Source organism: Hyla sarda, chromosome 5 (assembly GCF_029499605.1).
Source record: "Hyla sarda isolate aHylSar1 chromosome 5, aHylSar1.hap1, whole genome shotgun sequence".
Classification (NCBI taxonomy): domain Eukaryota; kingdom Metazoa; phylum Chordata; class Amphibia; order Anura; family Hylidae; genus Hyla; species Hyla sarda.
This window is the reverse complement of record NC_079193.1, coordinates 168700806-168726937: the sequence shown is the minus strand read 5'-3', so window position 1 is coordinate 168726937 and position 26132 is coordinate 168700806. Positions and strand designations below refer to the sequence as shown.

The following is a 26132-nucleotide window of genomic DNA, read 5'->3' as shown; positions in this document are numbered from 1 at the left end:
AAAGGATGAACAGTTGATCATTTGCTCACATGCACATACATTTGGTCCTGGGAGTCCTGGCATTCCTGGGAGACCCTGCAACACATAAGCTTCATGTTAACAATTTATTCAGGATATAAATATATTGAGCTGTTTGGAGCTTCATCGAATAAACAGATTATCCAAAATATTTAAATGTTTCAGGAGTGACTCTTGACCCTTCCTGTATTATTTCCCATCTGCTCCCAACCACACATTAAATTCAGTATTAAAAATGCTTCTGTGCGTATAAAAACTAAATGAAGGTCAGTCCAAACATCTTCATTAGAGATGAGAAAACTTACAGTAAATTCGATACGTCACGAACTTCTCGGCTCGGCAGTTGATGACTTTTCCTGCATGAATTAGTTCAGCTTTCAGGTGCTCCCGTGGGCTGTAAAAGGTGGATACAGTCCTAGGAGACTCTTTCCTAGGACTGTATCCACCTTTTCCAGCCCACCGGAGCACAGGAAAGCTGAACTAATTTATGCAAGAAAAGTCAGCAACCGCCGAGCTGAGAAGTTCGTGACGAATCGAATTTACTGTAAGTTCGCTCATCTCTAATCTTCATCTATAGACCTAATGGACAGAGCACAAAGGCTGTATAGTATCACACACAGTATCAGCTGCTTCATACTACAGAGACCCGGGTTAGTCATGTACCACTGTATGCTTTCTCCATACAAGGCCACATTGTGGCATTTGTGTCCGCAGCAGTTTTGACAGCAATAAGATGGAGGATATCACTTTTTCTTCTACATGAGTAATACAGAATCCAAAGGAATTCCCATCCACCAAATGAATCTGTATGAGGTAGATTTAAGCACAGTATGACCCCAAATACTCCTATGGATAACATAATAAAGCTCTGTACAACTAGTAGGTTGTTTAGAACCATAATATTTTAGTCTACATGAGCCCTTATTGTATGTAGTGAATAGAGAATATACATAAAAATAAGTGCATATTTTCTCTAGTACAAGTAAAATGTGTAAACATGCAGAAATGTAGACCAATAGGCTACTGGCAGCTGGGATCTGAATGTTGGGACCAGTACTTGGATGACCCTACCACATTCTTTAATAGCTCTTCCATTTGGGTGAGTAATTGAGTGCTGAAATCTTGGGGAGGCTGTAGTTGGGTCCATTTTGGGAGCTCAGGGGGGAAATCCCTCATTCTGTTGGGCTGGTGGAATGCTGTGGTGGAAATTGGTGACCCTGCAGGCTGGTAAGATGGCTTGAGAAGTTATTTCTTTGAGTGTGGCCTAGTTTGGAGGTTCTGTTTAGTAGACCGCATTGGGACAGTTCTGTGAGCAGTGGTCTGACCCCTGATCCAGGAAACAATGGAAGGTGTGGTAAAATGTGTTTTCTTTGTTGAGCTGGAGTGATACCTAGTAACCCGTAGAAAGCCTACAGAGCACTAAAGTAGTAGGAAAGTATTTACAGTCCAGTTTAATTTAGGACTGATCATAGGAAGTTGTCACTAGATAAAAAACAGGAAGCGCCTGTGGGGTCTGGTCTTGTCTGAAGTTACACAGGGTGAAAAGAAAACTGTCCTAACTCTGTATAGATTGTGATAACTCTGTTTAGGTTGTTTTGGTTGTAATGTTTATGAAATTGCACAAGATTGTGTGAATATAGCTTCTAAGCTTCTGTGCCTCTCGAGAATTGCACCAAATAGTTTTATCACTTGAGTTTAGTAAGATATCAGTAAAATTGTTTGCAATTACACTGCACTTTTCTTTTTACAGGGAAGCCAGCATGTGAGAAGAAAGATCCTAACCATGTACTACATTTTTGGACAACATAGTTATAACTTAGGCCAGAAATAGGGCCCTGAGTCATCATGATGATCTGCCGACCTTAGTCACATAGTTAGTACGGTTGAAAAAAGACATATGTCAATCAAGTTCAACCAGGGAATTAAGGGGTAGGGGTGTGGCGCGATATTGGGGAAGGGATGGGATTTTATATTTCTTCATAAGCATTAATGTTATTTTGTTCCAGGAATGTATCTAATCCTGTTTTGAAGCTGTTAATTTTTCCTGCTGTGACCAGTTGCTGAAGTAGACTGTTACATAAGTGAACAGTTCTCATGGTAAAGAAGGTGCGTCGCCCCTTGAGACTAAACTTTTTCTTCTCCAGACGGAGGGAGTGCCCCCTCGTCCTTTGGGGGGTTTAACCTGGAACAGTTTTTCTCCATATTTTTTGTATGGGCCATTAATATACTTATATACGTTTATCATATCCCCCCTTAAACGTCTCTTCTCAAGACTAAACAATTGTAACTCCTTTAATCGCTCCTCATAGCTAAGATGTTCCATGCCCCATATTAGTTTGGTAGCGCGTCTCTGCACCCTTTCCAACTCCGCAGTGTCCCTTTTATGTATAGGCGACCAAAACTGAACAGCATATTCCAGGTGAGGCCGTACCAATGCTTTATAAAGGGGGAGTATTATGTCCCTTGAGTCCATGCCTCTTTTGATGCATGACAATATCCTGATTGACAGATCTCTTTCTATATGAAAATAAGGAGAAATCTGTTATTCAACCTGCCGGGGACCACCCTAATGACTCAGAGCCAAGTTCCCAGCTGATTTTTCAGAAACGGCACAGCCATTAAAAGGGTACTCCTGTCGAAAACATTTTTTTTTTTAGGTCTTTTTAAGTCAACTGGCTCCAGAAAGTTAAACAGATTTGTAAATTACTTCTATAAATTTTTTCTAAATCCTTTCACTACTTATTAACAGCTGTATACTACAGAGGAAATTCATTTATTTATTTTTTGGATTTCTTTTCTGTCTGTCCACAGTGCTCTCTGCTGACACCTCTGTCCATGTCAGGAACTGTCCAGAGCAGGAGAAAATCCCCATAGCATACCTATGCTGCTCTGGACAGTTCCTGACACGGACAGAGGTGCCGTCAGACAGAAAAGAAATTCAAAAAGAAAATAATTTCCTCTTTGGTATACAGCAGCTGATAAGTACTGGAAGGATTAAGATTTTTAAATTGAAGTCATTTACAAATCTGTTTAACTTTCTGGCACTAGTTGATTAAAAAAAAAAAAGCCCACGGAGTAACCCCTTAAGGGGTTAACCATAAAATGTATTTACATTTTAGATGTTAATCACAAATAACATGCAATTTGCGTGAACCTTTCTGAAAACGCTAAATAATGTGGGGAAATTTATTAGGATTTTGAATAGAAATTAAGTGATTACAGGGAAAAAATGTATACATGTTTATGGGCCTTTTCTTTGATGACTGGTTATGCCAGAACCTGTAGGGTTAATGCTTTCTAGCCTGTTGTTTATTTTGGTTGCTGTGACTACACTTCTGTGCTACTGGGTGTGGTTCAGCTTGCTGAACCTATTAGAATCCTCCTGCTAGCAGCTCAGGGATATTTAAGAAAGCCTCTTTCATTCATGCCTTGCCTGTGAAAGTTCTTATACTGTAGCTAGCATTCTCTGCATGTTATTGTCTTATCTGGTTCTCTGATCTTCTGGCTCGTCTCTAGACTTCTCTTTGGCTCTCCTTTATTGTACTCAGTTATCTCCTGGCTTAGACTTGGCTTTCTGTGTGTGTGTTTAGTTTTATTTCTGTTAGTTTTATGTGCCTCCAGCTGTTCCCAGACATCCTACTGTATTGTATTTTATTGTTTAGAATTTTTGACTGTCCCTCACTTTAGAAAGGGACTGTCTATGTGGTTGTGGACCAGCTATGTAGGCAGGGACAGAGGGAGTGGGCAAGACTAGGGCTGCACTCAATCCCTGCCCAGCATGACATTTTCTATATTGATTCACACTTGCTTTAAAATACAATTTTGTATTTAACCCAGATGATTTGGCACTCGATATATTAGGTTCGTGATTCATTACTAAGCAATCCTTTATACACATATATGAAGTTTCAGTCTTATCAGACCATCAGAAATCTGGGTTGCTGTGGAGGTAAATGAAGCTGCAGGTAAAATACAGTGAGTGAGGGAGGACAGTATATGTGACCTCAATCGCTAAGGACTTGAGGCCACATATACCGCACTCCTCTCTCACTGTATTATACCATTCTGAATCAGCTTCCTTTACCTCTGCAGCAATCCAGATTTCTTATGAGGGCTTGAAAAGACCAAATCATCATATATGTGTATAAAATATTGCTTAATAAAGGACCAAAAACTTAATATATTAAGTGGCGATTTTTTATACATATGTACAAGGATTGGGATCCTACTTGGGAACCATTTAAATAGGAAAGTGTCATATATATTTTTTTTATAATGTAACCTAGGTGATTGTCATGACTGAAGAAATGAATTCATAGGGTTTTAGCTGAGAAGAGTGTGCATCATGTATAAAAGTTATTCTTGAATTATAATATCCCCTTTTTCCTCTTAGTAGGAATAACTTTCCTGTGTCTGAGACTATTGGTTTTACATTTCCATTTATTTGGTCTTGGAATCCTTGTTCTGTTTTCTCTATCTTTCCTTTTTACTTATTTTATTATATATTGGCTGATTTTTAAACTTGCACTTTAAGAAAAAAACTGTTTTCACATTGCACCCACTCACCTCACTTCTACTGCTCAACAGCTACCAAAGCTTTCAGGTCTAATTTTAGCTTATGACATTTTAAGCATTATGATATCATACGACAGAGGAAACTTTTGTGAAAAACAATTCTCACATACCTGTTCTCCTGGTGGCCCTGCATAGCCCTTAGGCCCTCTTTCCCCTTCTTTTCCAGATTGGGTGTTCTTTTCAAAGTAAAAAAATAAATAAACAGTGGGTAAGTGTATATAAAAGCATGCTAGATTGTATTATTAATCTGTGATGACGAAGGCGGATTTCGTCCGCATTATGTGTGAAGCTGCGTCTCCAGGCTCGGACACTGGAAGTTTTCGGAACTGGAGATGTGACGTAACACCATGCCCCCCTCGTGACATCACGTCAAGCCCCCTCTCTTCATGTCTATGGGAGGGGGCGAAACGGCCATTAAACCCCCCCTCCCATAGACCTGAAGGGAGGGGCGTGACATCACTAGAGGGCGTGGTGTTGCGTCACATCTCCACGTCTCCCTACAGGTGCTGGCAGGGAGATCGCGGGGGTCCCAGCGGCGGGCCCCCTGAGATCAGACATCTTATCCCCTATCCTTTCGATAGAGGATAAAATGTCTAAAGCCGGAATACCCCTTTGAATTGACATTTACTATATATATCATTATAACAATTTACTGAGTCTGACCTGCTGTACATATGAAAAGCTGTCTTCTCACAATGCAATTTTGGTAAAGTTCTCTTTGTTTCTCCTAAAGCTAGGACTGGATCTATTTATTGTATAGAAATAGACTTACATCTTCTCCATCATCTCCAACTAAACCTTGTTCTCCTTTCATTCCAGGATAACCTTTTATTCCCTAGTAAAAGAAAAAAATATTATTTATACTCTTATTTATGTTTTATGTTATTGCTATTAGTAAAACACCCCTATCATTATAGAAAAAATTTTTTTTACATGTTGCAGGAACATTTGGTTGAGGTCTGGGTATTCCACTTAACCGTGGGATTCCTTACGACTATTTCTAAAGATTGATAGGGATCTAAACACTCAGACCCTTGACCAAAACCTTTTTTCTGCCATAGCCCATACATTTTTTGGGCTATAGCTGTTGGAATAAGCTAAAATACTGTAATGGCAAAAAAGAGAAAAATAGTTAATGGTTATTATACCATCTTTGGTGACAACAGAGACTGCATTTCAGCCAAGTAACTTGATAGTGATTGTAGAGCCTGGTATTTCTATGCTTGCCCCAACTAAATCAGAGCATAAGCAGTTCACCATCAGGATACCAATGTGTAAGAATACAATAATGTTTTGTACAGATGACATGTACTGAAAAGTAAGTTTCTCATATAATAATTTGGACTGAAAATGAAAATTTGGGGATTTTGGTAGTTATGGTTCATGCACAGTGTATGGCTTTTTTCTTAGGGAATGTTCACACAGCATAAAATTTCCATTTTATATTTTATACATTTTCATCTGTAATTGCCAAAAAAGTAATAGCTTATTTTTTGAGAATACATTATCGCTGATTATTAAAATGTAACTGGTTCTGTCTATAAATACTAACCAAAATACTATGTGTGAACCCAGCCTAACACACAAAAAGACAGTAACTGCAAAGAATACCTTTGGACCATCTTTACCCCTTAGTCCTGGAAAACCCTGAAAGAGAATTCAGATTAGATTATAGTTTTATTTTTCTTGCCAAACAAGTTTTACATTCATGTGTTCAGGTGATTTCCACTTATCATAAACTACATTAAATGTTATGTGCAGAATGTAAGAATTTAACCTTTGTACATGACTGTGTTGGGAAATGGCAACTTTCCACATGTGCTCACACTTTCTAATCTGAACAAATAGGTTTGCTAATGCAGGTCCTCCAGCTCTTATCATAATAGTGCAGGGAAACTAAAACATTATAGACTGCTGCTGGGTGTAACAGTTCCCTTGTACCTTCGCTGCAGTCCTGTAGTGTAGTAAGATAGTTAGCGTTTCCTATTTTTTACTGTATAGTACTTCTATGGTGTCAACAGATCAAGTTCTCTGCAGACAGTATGGATTGCTGACATTTTACACATTGTTAGGCCTCCTTCATGCTTTAATGTTTAATATGTTATAGCTTTAAATATTTTTTACATGTAGCTTTTTGGCCATTTTTCAAGTTCTATAGAGAATACTAAGGAAAAAAATTCAGAAAAAAATACCTTGCCGATAACATGCTGGAGAAGTTTTTTCAGAATTGTCTAATAGCTTTATGTCAGCTTTTATTTCTTAGAGTGGCAACAAAGACATGTTTTAGACTGAACGGGTGGTTGTTACTTCTGTTGCTGGCTAATTTTATTGTGGCAGGCCGAGCAAGGCCCCCCTCAAGAGGGTGCCCTATTTTCCCTATAGGCATAGCCGGCCCTGTCCAGCTGCCATCTTGACTCAATGGATCCCTGGAATTGTACTGTGGGTGGTCAATGAGTCTCTGTATGCCCCAGATGCTGTGATCAGCATTGATCAAGGCATCCGAAGGGGTTAATGGCAGTATCAGCATGATCATTGATGTCCACCATTACCGGCGGATCCCAGACTGCTGATAGCAGCCGGGACCCGCTGTATATAAAGTGAGCGCAGCTCCTGCACTTTCTTCATGGCCCCTCATTTAAAAAATATAAAAAACACAACATCTTTGATGAGTCATAGAGACATATCAAATGCTTTGTTTGATCGCATTAGGGGTGTTCAGATCTCCTCTGATCTTTAGAGTCAGGAGAAGCATGAGGCTGAAGCTGTCTTACTGCATTAGATTTACTTCATAGACTTGATATATAATCTGTCTCCTGCAGCAAGCTGTGGGGAGAAGCACTCAGCTGTGCACTTCTTCTGGCTTGCTCTAGAAATGCAACACCAACTGATCAAGAATTTTTGATATGTTACTGGGGGACCACCCTGAAAGTGATAACAGATTCTTTTTAAACTAATGTCACCCTGGGAGGGTACACCAGGGATATTTAAATCGCATAGGGACAGACTAACTTAGGGAGTTAATACTGTTTATATGCATAGGAGTAGGTAGAATAAAGTGTCAGTACTGTATAAATAAAGGAAGATAATTACAAGCAATAACAGTAATCCCCTATCAAAAAGTGGATACATAAATACCACTCAGAGTCTAGTTTCCCCATGTATTTTTAATATTAAATTTGTATATATGTTCACCTAATAAGTATTTTAAGGGTTTTGAAATAAAAGTCACATTTTATATTTGGGGGGGGGGGGGGGGGGGATCCCGAGTGTTGGGAATTAGTCCCATCTGGGCCTAGGCTTACATGGGAATCTGTGATTAACCCCTTTAAAACTAAACCAAGAAAAACATATTTATCACAGTGGCTCATGGTGAATGATAAACTTGGTGTCACATATGGGCAGGGAAAAGTGAAGCCCTACAGCCACTGTCTCTACCTATTGCCTATCTGCCCTAAGTGACGGATCGACAACCACGATGACAAACCCTCCCAGCTAAGTGCTAGGGCAGTGTTGTCAAAATAATAAAATACAAAAACAGTAGGAGTCGGAAGACAGCTGGAGTCACACAAACTAACAGACATACATTAACACACACACACATGGTCAAATAAATGTCCGTGTAGTCGAGGACGTTTACCAGAATATAGTGGAGTACAGGAAGCCCCATACCTTTTGCTTAGCCATACAAAGTTTCTAAACACTGTCTAGTGAGGTGCAAAAAGTGTCTAAATTAATTAAAGAAATCTGGCACATTTTTAGTAAATATACTTCAAATATTTCAGTTTCAAATGTGTACAGGGTTTGTGCCTGGTCTGAATGTATTAAGATAACATCTGATAATATTCAAAGCCAAGCAAAATAGTAGCAAATTTTGCATTGTGATAAAATTCCATTGTTTCAAAATAGCTAGGTTTGGCAAACTCAACATTTGGAAAGTTCAAAAGAGTGCAAAAGTTAAAAAAAAAGTAGAAATTCAACAGACATTTTTGCTGAGAAAAAATACAGTGATTGTATAATTTGTCTGAAAATTTGAGACCTGAATAACCCCTATCAATGGGTAAGTTATATTAGGCAACAAAAGGGAAGTGAGTTCCAAAGTTGATGTGTTGGAAGTGGGAAAATGATGTGTTCCCACACATTTCTTTTAGACATTTGAATGTCAAAGAGTCAATTTTAGATGGCTAGACAACTGGGTCAGATTATATCTCTAAAACAACAGGCCTTGTGGGATGTTCCTGGTACACAGAGGCTAAAGTTAAAATGTCCAATGACGGACGGCTATGAACTGGCAACATGGTTCACTGATGCATTGCTGACCAAAAGCTAACCCATCTGATCCAATCCTACAAACGAGCCGTTATAACACATTGCTAAAAACATTAATGCTGGCTATAACAAAAAAGGTGTCAGAGGTTTGCTGCATATGTGATTTTGTATCCACACACCCATACCATGGAGAAATGGCCTGGTCTGATAAATCACATTTTCCTTTACAATGTGTGGACGGACCAGTGTGTGTGTACATCACCTACCTGGGGAAGGGTTGGCACCAAGATGCACTACCGAAACAGGGAGGGAGTGTGCTGATCCTGGGAATATTCTGCTGGGAAATAATGGATCTTGGCATTCATGTGAATCTTACTTTTAATATTTAGGCCAGTCTGTGTATTGTTTAAGGCTGTTGCTTGAACTCCTGGGATCAGTTTACCAGTTTTATGGTGGAGCCATGGGCGAGGAGGGGAGGGGAGAAAATAACCTACCTATCTGGGGCTACTACTTTATTGGGGGATTCCCTACCTATCTACCTATTGGGGCATCTACCTAATGAGGGGTATTAATTACCTACCTAACTAACTACTGGGGGGACTCCCTACCTATTTACCTACTAGGGGCAATTATACACCTACTGTTGTCTGGAAATTTCTGTGGAGACAAGTCATGGTTGGAAAAAGTCTTCACGGCAGTCTGAGCCAGATAGAGAAAAGGAAAGAATCACAGAAAAACCGAATTGTTACTTCATTTAAAACTTAACATTTAATCAATATGCCATAAAATAAAAGTACTCAATTAACCACCAATAGTGCAGCAAACCAACACAAATTAGCTGTGCCACAAAAACCTCAAAAAATTAGCCTGTGGAAAATGAACATGCAATGTCCTTATATTCAGTATATTATAAACAGTTGGATATACTGTAAGTCCCGATGCGTGTCCCCCCCCCCCCTTTTTAACTATAGGGATAAGCAAACTATGTAAGGGGTTCATCGGGGGTCAATCAAAAGGAGAGCAGCAGGCTGATTCGATATGGCAAACAAGGTAAATAAACACAAAGTTGCCAATGTACTGATAGATCGGTCCACTATGGGACCACTCACTCAGACGCCCAGGATGTTTGATGCTGATATTGGGGGATCAAGATGACGGTCCTCCCTCCTATCGAAGCAACGGTCCTCCCTTCCCTGCCGCTTGGAGAGGAGGGAGGACCGTCATCTTGATCCCCCAATATCAGCATCAAACATCCTGGGCGTCTGAGTGAGTGGTACCATAGTGGACCAATCTATCAGTACATTGGCAACTTTGTGTTTATTTACCCTGTTTGCCATATCAAATCAGCCTGTTGTTCACCTTTTGATTGTCCCCTGATGAACCCCTTACATTGATTGCTTTTCCCTGAATATACTGAATATAAGGACATCGCATTTTTCCACAGGCTAATTTTTTTTAGGTTTTTGCGGCACTATTGGTGTTTATTTGTTTATTTGGTGGTCATTTATTTTATGGCATATTGATTAAATGTTATGTTTTATAGGAACTAACACGGTTTTTCTGTGATTAAGTCCTATTTACTCATTTGTGTATCTGGCTATCTACATTTTTTGGGGAAAAGAGAAAAGACGCCACTTGTGAGTCACTGAATGTAACTGAACTGTTTTCACTTATACTGTCTTTAGTGCATATGCAGAGCTGGGATCATTACAATATGGTTGCTGTATGGAGGAATATTGGTCTGTTTATTGTGTTTTTTATTCAGTATCAATATGGTGGTAATAATAAATACACACATATGAGGTGCTATTAACCCATGCTGTGGCACAACATCTTGCTATGCAGCAAACATCATACAGCTTGCTTATCTTTTTTAAGTATGTATGTCAGCAAGGGCCTCATGATCGAGTTTTACCTAAGGCCTCACTAAATCTAGAGCCCTCTCTGATTAGTAACCACCACTCAAATTTGACACTGGCAACTAGATTTTTCTATGAATCTTTTGCAGCAGGTTACTTAACACTTTTGCATGCATGTGATGTTGACTATGCCCTTCCCCTTCAGAAAATTGTCTAGTATAGGCAAGGCATAGATGGATAATGACAACAAAATCATTCCTCTGGTAAAAATCCCTAAGAATATTCTAATAAAACAGTAAAAAGAATAATGATTTTTGGTCAAGAATTCATTTTTTTTTTTTTTTTGTCTTATTCTTAGATTTTCTTATTGTAGTCCTGAAACGCATTGTGCAGTTAAAAAGGACTCTGGTAGAGGATCAGTGGTCTCTTGCGAATAATTGTCTTGTATGGTTATTGAACTTTTGTGTCATTGTATTTCAGCCAATATATTATTTATGGTGAACTATTAATTATTTTTTTCATGATTGATACACAAGTGAATCATAATTTTAGTTTGTCCAGAATCAAAAACAGGAGCACTTCTGACAACAGGCTGTACTTTCCCTTGAATGCGATAGGCCAATACCAGACACATAGTATAATGTTGCACTGTTTCTGGACCATTTTTTCCTATCTCATACAAACCCTTTAGTTACCCTACCTGAAATCCTGGTGATCCAAGAATTCCTTGACCAGGTTCCCCTTCTTCACCCTAATAACAAGAAAATGTTATATTTTAATATTACACTACAAATTGTGTTTACCGCACATTCTCATGTCTGCTTGTACTCCACAAGTCTATTCAGCTACTGCTTTCCCCTTTTGCAGGAGATTTTGACTTGGCATAGAATCGCTGATCATGTTTTATAGCTCTTTTAAGGGTTGGACATTAATTGTATGGTAAACCACCTCCGGGAGGTTGCTCTGCAGAGCAAGATTCCTTCTTTAAAAAAATTGGAAACTTTTTCCCATGGAACACTGAATGGCTTGTAAGACTCCAAAGGCAAGATTGGCAGTCTCCTTAAAGGGATACTCCACCCCTAGACATCTTATCCCCTATCCAAAGGATAGGGGATAAGATGTCTGATCGCGGGGGTCCCGCCGCTGGGGACCCCGCAATATAGCATACGGCACCCACCTGTTTCTGCTCTGGAAGCGCTGGAGGGTCTGGGTCCCGACCACCGGAACGTAAGTCTGTGACGTCACGCCCTGTCCCCTCAGTGCAAGTCAATGGGAGGGGGTGTGACGGTGGTCGGGACCCAGACCCTCCAGCGCTTCTGGAGCAGAAACAGGTGGGTACCGCATGCTATATTGCGGGGGTCCCCAGCGGCGGCACCCCCACGATCAGACATCTTGTCTAGGGGGGGGGAGTACCCCTTTAAGGAGGCACATTACTCCCCTTCGCCAATGTTGAAAGCCTATCAATAGCCTGCCTGTATCCTTCTCTGTACTGACAAGGGGCAATAACCCTCAAACAGCTATCTACAGATCGATAATATCCCCTTCTGGGGAAGATTCTGGCTTGGCATATAATCCCGCTCTCTCTCTACAGACTCTGTGTTTTCCCTCTGTATGATTCTGCCTTATGTGTTTATTTTACCCAGCTGGTACAATTTATTTTTTCCAGCTGGTATCTGTAAGGTCATGTTCTCACATTTAGGACTCTATTAGAATTTATGGAGCTAGAAGCAGAGGGCTCAATACATGTGTAGAGGCTATACTGCGTTACTGTAGCTAAGCTCCTATTCACTTTAATGAGAGATAAGCTACAATAAAACAGCATAGCCTTGATACAAATGTATATAATCATCTGCTTTTGGCTCCATTCACTGTGTGTTGCGGGCCCTGAGGCTCTGGAAAACAGTGAATCGGAGGGATGTTGCCACACTACCGATCTGATGTTGATGGTCCTTGAGGATAGATCATTAATAAAAAACTTCTGCAAAACCCCTTTAATAAAGACTATTTAGAAACATCATTACCTGTGCATTTAGAATGCAACTGAACAATAAAAAAGTCATTGCAATGGTGTAAATAGCCTTTGAATAGTGTGGTGTAGCTGGCCCAGACATCACTTTCAGTGAAAGCTAAGCAAGGAGTCGCCACAAAAATATGACTTTTTACATAGCAGTATTTACGGCAAACATTTTTCTATATATTTTATTTTGCTGCTAACAGATCTTGATTTCAAATATGGAGAAAACACACTTGAAATGCATATAACAAGTCCTAAACCAGTGTCCTAATCCCCATATGGTCAATATACTAAACTCTTTGCACAGAAAGGTAGGTAAAAAAGCTCCTTCTCTGCTCCTCAACTCAAATACAAGGTTACAATATCATTCTACAGGGTGGGCCATTTATATGGATACACCTTAATAAAATGGGAATGGTTGGTGATATCAACTTCCTGTTTGTGGCACATTAGTATATGTGAGGGGGGAAACTTTTCACTTGAAGTCGGCCATTTTGAATCCAACTTTTGTTTTTTCAATAGGAAGAGGGTCATGTGACACATCAAGTTTATTGGGAATTTCACAAGAAAGACAATGATGTTCTTGGTTTTAACGTAACTTTATTCTTTCATGAGTTCTTTACAAGTTTCTGACCACTTATAAAATGTGTTCAATGTGCTGCCCATTGTGTTGAATTGTCAATGCAACCCTCTTCTCCCACTCTTCACACACTGATAGCAACACCACAGGAGAAATGCTAGCACAGGCTTCCATTATCCGTAGTTTCAGGTGCTGCACATCTCATATCTTCACAGCATAGACAATTGGCTTCAGAAGATTTTGTTCAGTGATGAGGCAAACTTTTATGTGAATGGTGAAGTTAACAAACAAAACCACCGCTATTGGTCTGACACTAACCCACATTGGATAGATCCCTCCAATACTGTTGGAACACAAAAATTGATGGTATGGTATGGTATATGGGGTACAAAGATAGTGGGGCCATTCTTCATCAATGGAAACCTCAAGGCCACTGGATATGCTACATGATGATGTGTTTCCCTCTTTATGCACTGAAGCTGGCAAGTTCCCTGAGTTTTTCCAGCAAGATGGTGTACCACCACATTATGGGTGTCAGGTCCGAGCATTCCTAGATGAACAGTTTCCTGGAAAGTGGATTGGTCGTCGTGGGCCAGTTGAATGGCCACCAAGGTCTCCGGATCTGACCCCCTTAGGCTTTTATCTTTGGGGTCATCTGAAGGCAATTGTCTATGCTGTGAAGATACGACATGTGCAGCACCTGAAACTACGGATACTGGAAGCCTGTGCTAGCATTTCTCCTGCAGTGTTGCTATCAGTGTGTAGAGTGGGAGAAGAGGGTTGCATTGACAATCCAACACAATGGGCAGCACATTGAACACATTTTATAACTGGTCAGAAACTTGTAAATAACTCATGAAAGAATTAAGTTAAGTTAAAACCAAGCACGTCATTGTTTTTCTTGTGAAATAAGTTTGATGTGTCACATGACCCTCTTCCTATTGAAAAACCAAAAGTTGGAGTCAAAATGTCCGACTTCAAAATGGCCGCCATGGTCACCACCCATCTTGAAAAGTTCCCCCCCCCCTCACATATACTAATGTGCCACAAACAGGAAGTTAATATCACCAACCATTCCCATTTTATTAAGGTGTATTCATATAAATGACCCACCCTGTACAATTGTAAATTCTTAGCTACAACTAAAGTCATATCTAGCTTCCTTAGAAGTATTCTTTTACAGTAAATGAGCCACATGCTGTATGTCCTGTTCAAATGGAATAGATTAAAAGGGTTCTCCGCCATAAGGTGATTTTAGTACGTACGTGGCAGACAGTAATGGACATGCTTAGGAAGGATCTGCACTTGTCTTGGGGCTAAATGGCTATGTTGTGAGATTACCATAACACTGTGGCTAGCTTTTTGTGAACTGGTATTTCCTGTTTGACTTTTTTTGACTAAAAATCTTATAAATCATTTTCCTCCCTCCCACACCTCAGCCACCCCACCCATTGAAACATTAATGACCTGTGGTTTTTAATGAGGGAGCCTACAGCTGTTGCATTAGTTGCAGATTGATCCCTCCACCCATTGAAGCAGACAGGCTTTCTGTGAGTCAGGTCTCGGCCGCATTGCAAGCTGGGAAAAATCTGAGACAACAGTCATTTTGTATGCTGTTAAAAATAATTATTGGAGTGAAAATCACAGAAGAATTGTGGGAAAACTGTCACACACAGGTACAGACACTATATTATTAACCTCAGTAACTTTACAGCCCCTGTAGCATAGTCAAATAAAAAAATAAATCCTGGATTACCCCTTTAAAAGTTTGTTTTTTTGGAAACTGAATGAACTGGATTACTACAAATACATAGTAAATAAAATAATCTTGAAGTTATTTAAGCCAACTAAGTGGAAATCATAAATTACTTTATCTATGTTTAATGATGCAAACTGTAATTGTGGCTGAGATCAGAGATATGGCTGAGACCAGTGCACATGGAAAAACTACTATCTAGGTTCTAATCAGAGATATAGCTGGTTAGACATATGCTAATGGCTATGTAATAGTTTTACATGATGCATTTTGAAGTTTTGCCAAGATGATTTAAAAGCATTCTGTCACTATGACAGATAATAGGAAATCTTGTGTTTTTGTCTAAAACAGAGGTCAGTGTTGCACATTACCATTATTCATGTTGATAGAACCTCTGCCAATTTTTTACATACTTAAAAGAAACATTATTTTAAATGCAACATCAACCCACTCAAAACAAAAAAAGTCAAGATATCACAGAAGCAGAATACAGTCTTCAAATAACTAGAGATGCTGACAGAGTGGCTCAAAATCCAAATGCTGATATTTATCTGAACTATCCAATATGATAAATTGCTTTTAAGTGTACCTATCTCTTTAAGGGTAGGGTCACACGTAGCGCATCCTCTGCATATTTGACGCTGTGGATGTGCTACTGCCCATCCCTAGAGTGTGCCTCCAGCTGTTTCCTGCTCACAGCAGCAATCCGCCACTACGACCAGACACAGAGGGAGCTGCGAGTCCCGTGCGCATGCACAGATTACTCTCAGACATCGCGTCTGCTCTCGGCCTAGCTCAAGGAGCTGGGGGAGCAGCCATGATGTCTGGAGAGCTGCGCACCATGCGTGATTTGTGTCTGCTTGTGGCGGCGGATTGCTGCTGCGAGCAGGACATGGGGAAAACAGCTGAAGGCACACTCTAGGGACTGGCAGTAGCACATTCGCAGCATCAAATATGCAGCGGATGCGCTACATGTGACCATACCCTGAAAGAATATTGATAAGTCATATTAATATGCCAGAATTTTTGATCAGTGGACGTCTGGGTGCCCACCAATCCCTAATAGAAATGTGCAGTAGCGCTTAGCTTAGCAGTGATGATCAGTGTCACGAACCGAGACGTGCGGGTGGAAGGGTTATCTATAAAATCACTATTTGTCTACACTAAACCGAAAATAATGATCAAAATCTCTCTTACCCCACCCAATTTAAAGGTATCGCTGCCACCACCTGTCAATTTCAAGCCGACAGGAAGCTATCAATCCAATCTGGATATGCTACAATTCCCAAATATAATCTACTATCCCCAGTAGTATATAAAAAAAAAAACAGGAAAAGATTAATCCAAATCAATAATGTAGCCGAACCGGTAAGTAAATTTAAGACTATAACTTAGCTCTCTTCAAGGACAATGTACCGTATGTCCGTTTTATCAGACATAAGGCGGTACTTAATAAATGAATGATTTATTATGAAAGAAAAATATTCACAGTACATATAAAAATAGATGTTAACAAGTCAAAGTTTCTCCACACAGAAAAGAAAATAAAAGGGAAAAAAAGTTAGAGTGCTATCCCATGGGGTCTGGTAGGAAATGGCGTCTGGCATCCAAAATTAGATCTCGTCCCCCATGCAAGCGCCCCTAGTCGCCCCAGGTCTGCAGTTTTATACCCTGCTATGAACAGGTGACACCTCTATGTTCAGCCCCTGGGCAGGACAAGGAGGAGAGATAGATTCTGCCCCCTTCCTCCTGATAACCTTATGCCCAAATAATAGGAAATTACCCCTAACTTTTATCATGGGTCAGGCACCCACATAATTTTGTTATATTTGGGTTCTCCATCAAATCCTCTTTCTTCTATTGACACCCAGGCTGGTGCCTTGCTGGCTAAAATGGTGTTACCTTTCCTGTCATAGAGCAGCTGTGTTAATGAACCCCCTGTTAGGATTAGTCACACATATACCCAGGCTGGATAGACATGTAGGCTCCATGGTGCCTTGATCAAAAGAGAATGAATTGCCCCCCACTGGCCACTGGATGCTATTGCTCAGATTGTCGTCTTCCTGACAGACCAAACAGAATTTTTTGAAATGTTAAAGGAGTACTCTAATGTAAAACATTTACCCACCATTAGCACTGATTCTTGGGGAGCAAGAGTGAGGGAGGGCTTGTGGGCGAAAGCTGGGTAACGTGATTGCTGGGTAACATGATTGCTGACGTCAGATTCAGACGTACAGTACCCGGAAGTAAGCCAAATTACCGGGGGCTGCATCGGGAGAACCGCTGGACCAATTCAGGAGATCAGCACCTCTATTGAAAGGTATTTTAACAACCTATTAGATGTTGACATTTTTTTTGTTATCATAGTACTCCTTTAAGTAATGCAGATAGGTGTGTAATGGAATTAAAAGTGTGCATACCGATGAAATTTGGCAGACCATGTACCTCCAGTAATGAATGACAAGCAATCACAATGCAACATAAATACATATTTTGCCACGGTATATGACAATCAGAAATTTCTGGGAACACCATTCACCCTGTGAGAACGCACCCTTAAGAGGGAATTCCAGCCAGTTTAGTCATGACCTGCCTCAACCAGCATATCATTGGGATCGAGTCATTAGAACCAGGATGCAGTGACAAGCAGTGTGGACTGGGAGGGAGGATGGGAATTTGGATTATTTTTTTTATTTTTATATCACCCTTTAAAAAATGTATTCTGGGGCTGACATACCCCTTTAAATTCATATTGTTGGTTAAATCACTTACCCTATTACCAGGTGCTCCTGGTTCTCCTGGTGATCCTGGAAACCCATTGGACCCCTTTTCTCCCTTTGCAAATGGAAAATACAACAGTTAACACATAGCATAATAGACAGTATGATCATCAAGTAAGTATATCAGCTAATATATAATATATAAATGCTTTGATAGTATTTGCTGTCCCTTCATGTAACCAGCAACACTCATTTTGACACAGTGTTGTAGAAAATGGCCCTTGGGCTTTCTAACTACTGAATATAAAAAAATAATAATAACTTTATAAAAAACAGGAATCCCATGAATATCTGGCTATGCATCAGTAATTTTATTTTCCAGGATTAAATGTTTTACTGAACAAAAATGTTTAGTTTGGTTGAATTTTTTAACTGGAGAATTAAAGAAATAGCTTTTGGAAATGAAAAGCAATATGAAGCCAACTAATTGTAATATTATCTCGTCAGCAGTGTCCACTATGTGCTCCTTAATGAGATTAAAATTAATAAGAATTTATGGCTTAATGCTAGGATACACCATAAAAGAGGAACATCATTCCTTGTATCCAGGACTCCTTAAAAAGCAAGTTTTTAATAAATCTCCTTAAACGTTCCAGACATCACACCAATGTGACAAACAGACAAGTGGAATATGTTTCAAGCGCATTTGCGCTCTTGATCACTGAGACACCTGATTGAACACCAACTCCTTTAAATGGGCAAAACATTAATCTTTCTAATAGATTTCATAAGAAAATGTTATTTCCTTTTTATAGAAATCATGGCTTTGTCCAAGCTGAAGCACAGGCATGGATGAAGTCCAGTATGGAAGGTGGGCTAGCACTCCTCTGTGCTCTCTCCTTTCCTATCTGTGAGCTCAAGATCATGCTCAGTGCTTAAAGGGGTACTCCGGTGGAAAAAAACATTTTCTAATCAACTTGTGGCAGAAAGTTAAACAGATTTGTAAATTACTTCTATTACATGATCTTAATCCTTCCAGTACTTATCAGCTGCTGTATGGAAGAGGAAGTTGTATAGTTCTTTGTCTGACCACAGTGCTCTCTGCTGACACCTCTGTCCGTGTCAGGAACTGTCCAGAGCAGGATAGGTTTGCTATGGGGATTTGTACTCTGGACAGTTCCTGACACGGATGGAGGTGTCAGCAGAGAGCAGTGTTATAAGACAGAAAATAACTATTCAACATCCTCTGCAGTATACAGCAGCTGACAAGTACTGGAAGGATTAAGATTTTTAAATAAAAGTAATTTACAAATGTATTTAACTTTTTGGCACCAGTTGATTTAATAAAACATAGTTTTCCACTGCAGTACCCCTTTAATAGTCAAAGTGGCTGTGCTGAGCTGCAGTATGCATATATGTAGCAAGAGCATACCTCAGTTCCAGTGAGACCTTGCTCGCCCTTAAAACCATTGATGCCAATCTCTCCAGCATCTCCCTGTAATAAAAAAAATAATTTGGAATAAATGACCATCTTGTATCATTTCATGTATTAATTTTAACAATTATTATCAAATGGAGACTCATGTCCTTACAGTGCATCCGTTTTCTCCAGTTATGCCTTCATGTCCTGGTGGGCCAAGAGGTCCTTCTTTACCCTGCAATACCAATGATAATTTACTATGAAAAAACAACTCACACAGCTTTCTTGTTCGACTATTCTCATCTGGATGACTTAGTTATTGCAATGTTGCTTCAGGGTCAGTTTTGCATCTGGGCTATTTATTTTAGGCTGGTTATGATCATGTTTCTGGGATGTGGTTAGCTGTAACATTGAGAACAATGTAACAATGTTGTGTGTGTTGATGTGTGTAAACTGCTTGTTTATGTGTTTTTTGGATGTTTGAAGAAATTAAAGAAATGGCCACTTGTGTCAAATTTCTCCACATTTCCAGCACTGAATTTCAATGTGGCCAACTTTTATTTTACCAGAGCAGAATAAATAACTGTTCTTTGATTGATCGCTATGGGCAACAAAGGTTTCTTATTTCACGCGAAAATGCTCAGTGGAGCATCTGCATAAAACAGGATTTGGTTATGACTTTTTCTGTGGATTTTGATGCAGAAATGCTGCATATGTTGAGTCACATCATTAAGCCACTAGTAGGCAAAGGTAGGGTTGGGATTCCATGTGATTTGACAAATTGCAATGTTCTTGTGTATAATATGACTCCAGATATGGTTTACATCATGGGGTAGATTTATCAAGCTGATTTTTGTGGTTGATGCTCATAGCAACCAGTCAAAGCCTTCAATTCTCATATTAGGTTAAAAAAGGCAACAAAAAATAAAAATCTTATGAAAAGACAGCTCCCCCTATGTCTTTTCATCCCGGCAATACAAAGGCAGAGAGAAAAGCTTTCCAAGCACTATGGGTTCACATCACGATTTTTAAATCCAACTAGCTAATACAAATTGTTACCTATAAATCGTCTACAATCATATTTCCAGACGTATCCATTGACTTCTATAGGAAAATCAGATAAGATTTACGGTTTGGTGAACTATGATTTTTGACTGAAGTCATATCCGGTTTTCATATCACCAATGTCTATGTAAATAGTATTGAATCGAATTACTGAAAGATTTCATCAAATTACTTGCACAATTTTTTGGTTTACACATGTGCAGTAGCTTCCGAATAGTCTAGTAAGATCTAGTAGGATATAGAATGTTTAAGAATTAAAGATTAGATTTTTATGCATCCTGTTTTTTGATTCGATCAGATTATACACTATCCCGTTTCATGCAATTTTACAATATGATTATCGGTTATAAAAATTGTGATGTGAACCTACCTTATGGGGAAGATTTAGCAAACTGTGGAGCTGTTGCAGTTTTCAGCAGTATTTCAAAGGCTTTTTTAACAGTATACTCTTCATGGGACCATCAACAGTTTATGGGGCAAGCAAAACGCCAATGATGTGGCACTTAACTGTTTAAAATCCTGCTTCATAACTGGCAGTACCCCATAACACTTTGGTGTGATCTTTGGTGCTGGCTATTTAAAATTTAGATAAGTTAAGATACCAAAATTGACATAGGCATTTAAAAAGTTATATGCCACATCTCTGGTGTTTAGAGGGACAGATCGGCTCCTCATTGTCATGGAAGCCTAACCCTTCTGAAGGCCTCAGAGCCTGCCGCAACAGATCTGCGTCTACAGTCTTTTTAAAAATACAACAAAATCTCCCCCATAATAAAAATTCTAATTACCCTTCACTTCCCATTTTTCAAATAAAATATGGAAACAAAAAAACACATATTTGGTATTGATGTGTGTGAAAATATCCAAATAAGAAAAGTCTAACATTACTGAAACAACATGGTTTACGAAAGGCATAACCATAAAAAAATGCAGAATGCCAGAATTGTGGGTTTTTAGTCATTTCACAAAAATGGCATAAAAAGCGATAAAAAAGTCTCATCAATGCCAATATGGTACCAATAAAAACGAAAGTTTTGTAGATGTAGAGTAAAATGTAAAGTAAGAAAGTTATAGGGGGCAAAAAATCATAACAATCTGATGAATACAGATAACATATCAATTTTACCACACAGTTAATGGAATTAAAAAAAAAAAAAAAAAAAATTCAAACTGTGCAAAAAAAAAAATTTCGATTTCACCTAGCAAATTTTTTTAATGATAAAGTTAAAGGTGTCATTACAGGGTACATTTAGTCCTACAAAAAAAGCTTTCATATGGTTGTGCAGATGGAAAATTGAGAAAAAACGACCAAGATAAAATAAAAATGCAAAAACGAAAATTAGCTGTGTCTTAAAGGGGTCAAAAAAAAGGAAACAATCTAATTGCTTGCTATGGGCAATTGCTTCATTGTTCCCTTACACAACGTATGATAAATACCTCCCAAAATCTGTAAAACTTTCTGGAAGAAGGGAGGACTCAGCTTTTATCTTTAGAAGGATGTGAGCAGTGTAAGTGCAGAACAGTGTTGAGTGAGGAGAATTTATGTCTGAGCAGGAGGACAACAAGCCTGAGAGGAGATCTAGCCAAGGACCTCAAAGCCATATTTTAAGTATCTTTATCCTGCAGTTAGGATTCTCACAATTTGAAACTGACTACAGAGGAAAAGCTTCCAAAGCAGTTGTCTGTCTGCATCTAGAATCCTAATGTAGAGAATAGTGATGAGCGGTATTGCCCATATTCGCGATATTTCGTGAATATATAGACGAATATTCATCCTATATTCGCGAATTTCGCATATTCGTTATGTTCGCATATGTGAAAACAGTGAGGGGGTGGGCAACTTAACTATTGGTTGCTAGGGATGTTGTTGATAACCTCTGACAAGTGTATTTGCATCATTCTAATTGGCCCACAAGTGAAAAGAAGGAATATGCGAATATGCGCATATGCGGAAAAAAGTTAATATTGGTAATTTCATATATATAGTGAATATATTCGCAATATTTGCGAATTTGCGATATTCACGATAAAAAATTGAAATGCGAATATTCGCGCCCAACACTAGTAGAGAACAGTGTAAAGAGAAAAGGACATTAGAAAAAATCGGTAAAGCTCCTCTAGCGTCAGCAAAGCCTGCTTGAAATCATGTTAAAAGACTATTGGGAAGATTTATTAGAACCTGTGCAGAGAATAAGCTGACCAGTTATCCATAGCAACCAATCAGATAACTTATTTAATTTTTTAAAAGACCTTATATGTGCTTCTAAATTGAGAGTGGAACTGTTCATGCAATGACAATCGTGAGATTTGCTGTTTCAAATCACCCCAATTTCTGGTTATTTATTTTCACATCACGTGCCCATAGGGAGTGCTCCGGGGTGGTACTACCACAATCATCATTAAAGGGGTACTCCGGTGGTCAATGTGTTTTTTCAGTTTCTACTTACTCTTGCAGGTGAGTTTTCTTCTTATCTCTGGTCTCGTGCTTGCTCTTTGTTTGTCTTTCTTTTCCTTTCTTTGCACAAGTGTGTCCATGTAGTGTAGCATCTATTTCCGTTTTGCCTTTGCTTCAGAAACTAAAGCTTCCAGCATGCCTTGTAGCCTGTCTCTTCTTTTAGTGCCCTGCCCAACTTGTTTTGCGTTGCCGCAAAGGTTAACTGGGAATGAATGAATTGCCAGCGCAGTGCTGTCCCCACATCAGGGAAATAGTCATATGTGACCCGCAGGCGCTCCTCTGCTTCCTGATAACCCCCCGATACCCCCTCCCCATAAGGGTTAACTGTGATCCTCAGGAGCCCTGTACATTCTCCCCACGTCGGGGAATGAATGAATTGTGAGCACGGGCACAGGGCTTCTGTTCTCTGTCACAGTTAAGGGACATCTGTAATAATGAATGAGACATATTCCTGTGCCTGGGGCTGCAAAAATAAACAAAATGATTTTGACTTACCTTCCTACGTTCAGGGCCGGCGTTAGGGCCGGGCAAACCAGACAATTGCCTAGGGCCCCCATCCCCAAGGGGGCCCCTTGCCGGCTGCTGAGTGGGGGGCAACTGTTTTAAAGTGGCTGCAGTGCCGGCTGCTTGTTAAAGATTAGCAGCCCGGCCGTGGCCACTTTAAAACCGTGACCAGCGGCAGGCCTGGACACTTCTGCTTTTTCTATTTTTCATATTTCCTTATCTGGCCGTGCTCGGCAGGCTCAGGTAATGCTGCAGCTCTTGTGGGCTGTGTGGATAATATAACAAGTGACGTCTCCTGCGGCTCCTCTGCGCGGCGTCAGGGACTTCACTCCTCATTTCCTAAGCGGCTGCTTAAGTTTAGTAGTCCGGCCGTAGCTGCAAGAAATGAGGAGTGACGTCCCTGACGCTGCGCAGAGGAGCCGGGGGGGGGGGGGGGGGAGGGGGGGGGAACATACTGCCAACCTAATGGGGGGGAACATACTGCCAACCAAATGGGGGGGGGGAACTGCAACCTAATGTGGGGGAACATACTGCCAACCTAATGTGGGGGAACATACTGCCAACCTAATGTGGGGGAACTGCAACCTAATGTGGGGGAACATACTGCCAACCTAATGTGAGGGAACATACTGCAGCCTAATGTGGGGAACATACTGCCAACCTAATGTATGGGAACTGCAACCTAATGTGGGGGAACATACTGCCTACCTAATGTGGGGGAACTGCAACCTAATGTGGGGGAACATACTGCCAACCTAATGTGAGGGAACATACTGCCAACCTAATGTGGGGGATCTATACTGCCAACCTAATGTGGGGAAGCTATACTGCCAACCTAATATGGGGGAACTATACTGTCTACCTAATGTGGGGGAACATACTGCCAACTTAATGTGGGGGAACTATACTGTCGACCTAATGTGGGGGAGCTATACTGTCTACCTAATGTGGGAGAACTATACTGCACCTAATGTGGGGGAACTACAACCTAATGTGGTGGAACATACTGTCAACCTAATGTGGAGGAACTATATTGTCTACCTAATGTGGGGAACTATACTGCACCTAATGTGGGGGAACTACAACCTATTGTGGGGGAACATACTGCCAACCTAATGTGGGGGAACTACAACCTAATGTGGGGGAACATACTGCCAACCTAATGTGGGGGAATTACAACCTAATGTGGGGGAACTATACTGCTAACCTAACGTGGGGGAACTACAACCTAATGTGGAGAACTATACTGCCAACCTAATGTGGGGGAACTACAACCTAATGTGGGGGGGAACTATACCGCCAACCTAATGTGGGGGGAACTATATTGCCAACCTAATGTGGGAGGAACTATACTGCCAACCTAATGTGGGGGGAACTATACTGCCTACCTAATGTGGGGGAACTATACTACACCTAATGTGGGGAACTATATTGCACCTAATGTGGGGAACTATACTGCCAACCTAATGTGGGGGGAACTATACTGCCTACCTAATGTGGGGGGAACTATACTGCCAACCTAATGTGGGGGAACTATACAAAAATATGAAATTGTACTATTCTGATGCCTACAACTCTTATTTTTCTGTATATGGGGATGTATGAGGATCATTTTTTGTGCTGTGATTTGTAGTTTTTATCGGTACCATTTTTGTTTTGATGGGACTTTTCAATTGCTTTTTACATATTTTTTATGGTATTTGAAGTGAACAAAAATGTGCAAATCTGGTTAGTGCACTATTACGACTTTTGGGGCCCCTCTAGGGCCACACTAAAACTAAAACCGGCCCTGCGTACGTTCCCCTGTTGCTACAGGTAACGGCTTCGAGGTCCTCTGCTGTGATCCTCATGCTGTGACAGATCCGTCAGCGAATCACCGGCCGCAGCGATGTCCCACCTCTGCCGGTGATAGGCTGAGCGCACTGTCATGTAAGGAGCCACCGGCTCCTTACATGAGCCACCGGCTCCTTACATGACAGTGCACTCAGCCTATCACCATCCGAGGCAGCGATGTCCCACCTCTGCCGGTGATAGGATGAGCGCAATGTCATGTAAGGAGCCGCCGGCTCCTTACGTGACAGTGCGCTCAGCCTATCACCGGCAGAGGCGGGACATCGCTGTAGCCGGTGATTCGCTGACGGCTCTGTCACAGCATGAGGATCGCAGCAGAGGACCGCAAAGCCATTACCTGTAGCAACGGGGGAACGTAGGAAGGAAAGTCAAAGTTTATTTTGTTTATTTTTTGCAGCCCCGGGCACAGGAATATGTCACATTCATTATTACAGATGTCCCTTAACTGTGACAGATAACAGAAGCTGAACAGAAGCCCTGCGCCCGCGCTCACAATTCATTCATACCCTGATGTGGGTAGAATATACAGGGCTGCTGCGGCTCACAGTTAACCCTTGCGGGGATATCGCTGGGGGGGGGGCAGGGGGTTATCAGGAAGCAGAGGAGCACCAGCGGGCAGGGCCGGCCTTAGGTGTTCAGGCTCCCTGTGCGAGCTAGCCTTGTGGCGCCCCCCCCCCCTATTACCCCATAAACATACACAAAGAGGAAAAAAATCTTTGTAACAAATATTTTTTTTTTAATATTTAATCATTTCCCTGCCCCCTTAACCCCTTAAGGACTCAGGGTTTTTCCGTTTTTGCACTTTCGTTTTTTCCTCCTTACCTTTTAAAAATCATAACCCTTTCAATTTTCCACCTAAAAATCCATATTATGGCTTATTTTTTGCGTCGCCAATTCTACTTTGCAGTGACATTAGTCATTTTACCCAAAAATGCACGGCGAAACGGAAAAAAAAATCATTGTGCGACAAAATCGAAAAAAAAACGCCATTTTGTAACTTTTGGGGGCTTTCGTTTCTACGCAGTGCATATTTCGGTAAAAATTACACC

The 26132-nt window shown here is 40.4% G+C and overlaps 1 protein-coding gene across 1 annotated transcript in view; it reads right to left on the bottom strand.

Moving 5' to 3' along the window:
- Positions 1–26132, bottom strand: part of LOC130274546 (collagen alpha-1(VI) chain-like) — a 133656-nt gene that overhangs the window by 31453 nt on the left and 76071 nt on the right. Inside the window, exons 20-27 of the mRNA XM_056522987.1 lie at positions 19381–19443; positions 19221–19283; positions 17841–17903; positions 11419–11469; positions 6205–6240; positions 5366–5428; positions 4704–4769; positions 40–75 (exon numbers count right to left, since the gene is read on the bottom strand). Of these exons, the coding sequence (XP_056378962.1) occupies positions 40–75; positions 4704–4769; positions 5366–5428; positions 6205–6240; positions 11419–11469; positions 17841–17903; positions 19221–19283; positions 19381–19443 (441 nt within the window). The remainder of the gene's footprint in view (positions 1–39; positions 76–4703; positions 4770–5365; positions 5429–6204; positions 6241–11418; positions 11470–17840; positions 17904–19220; positions 19284–19380; positions 19444–26132) is intronic.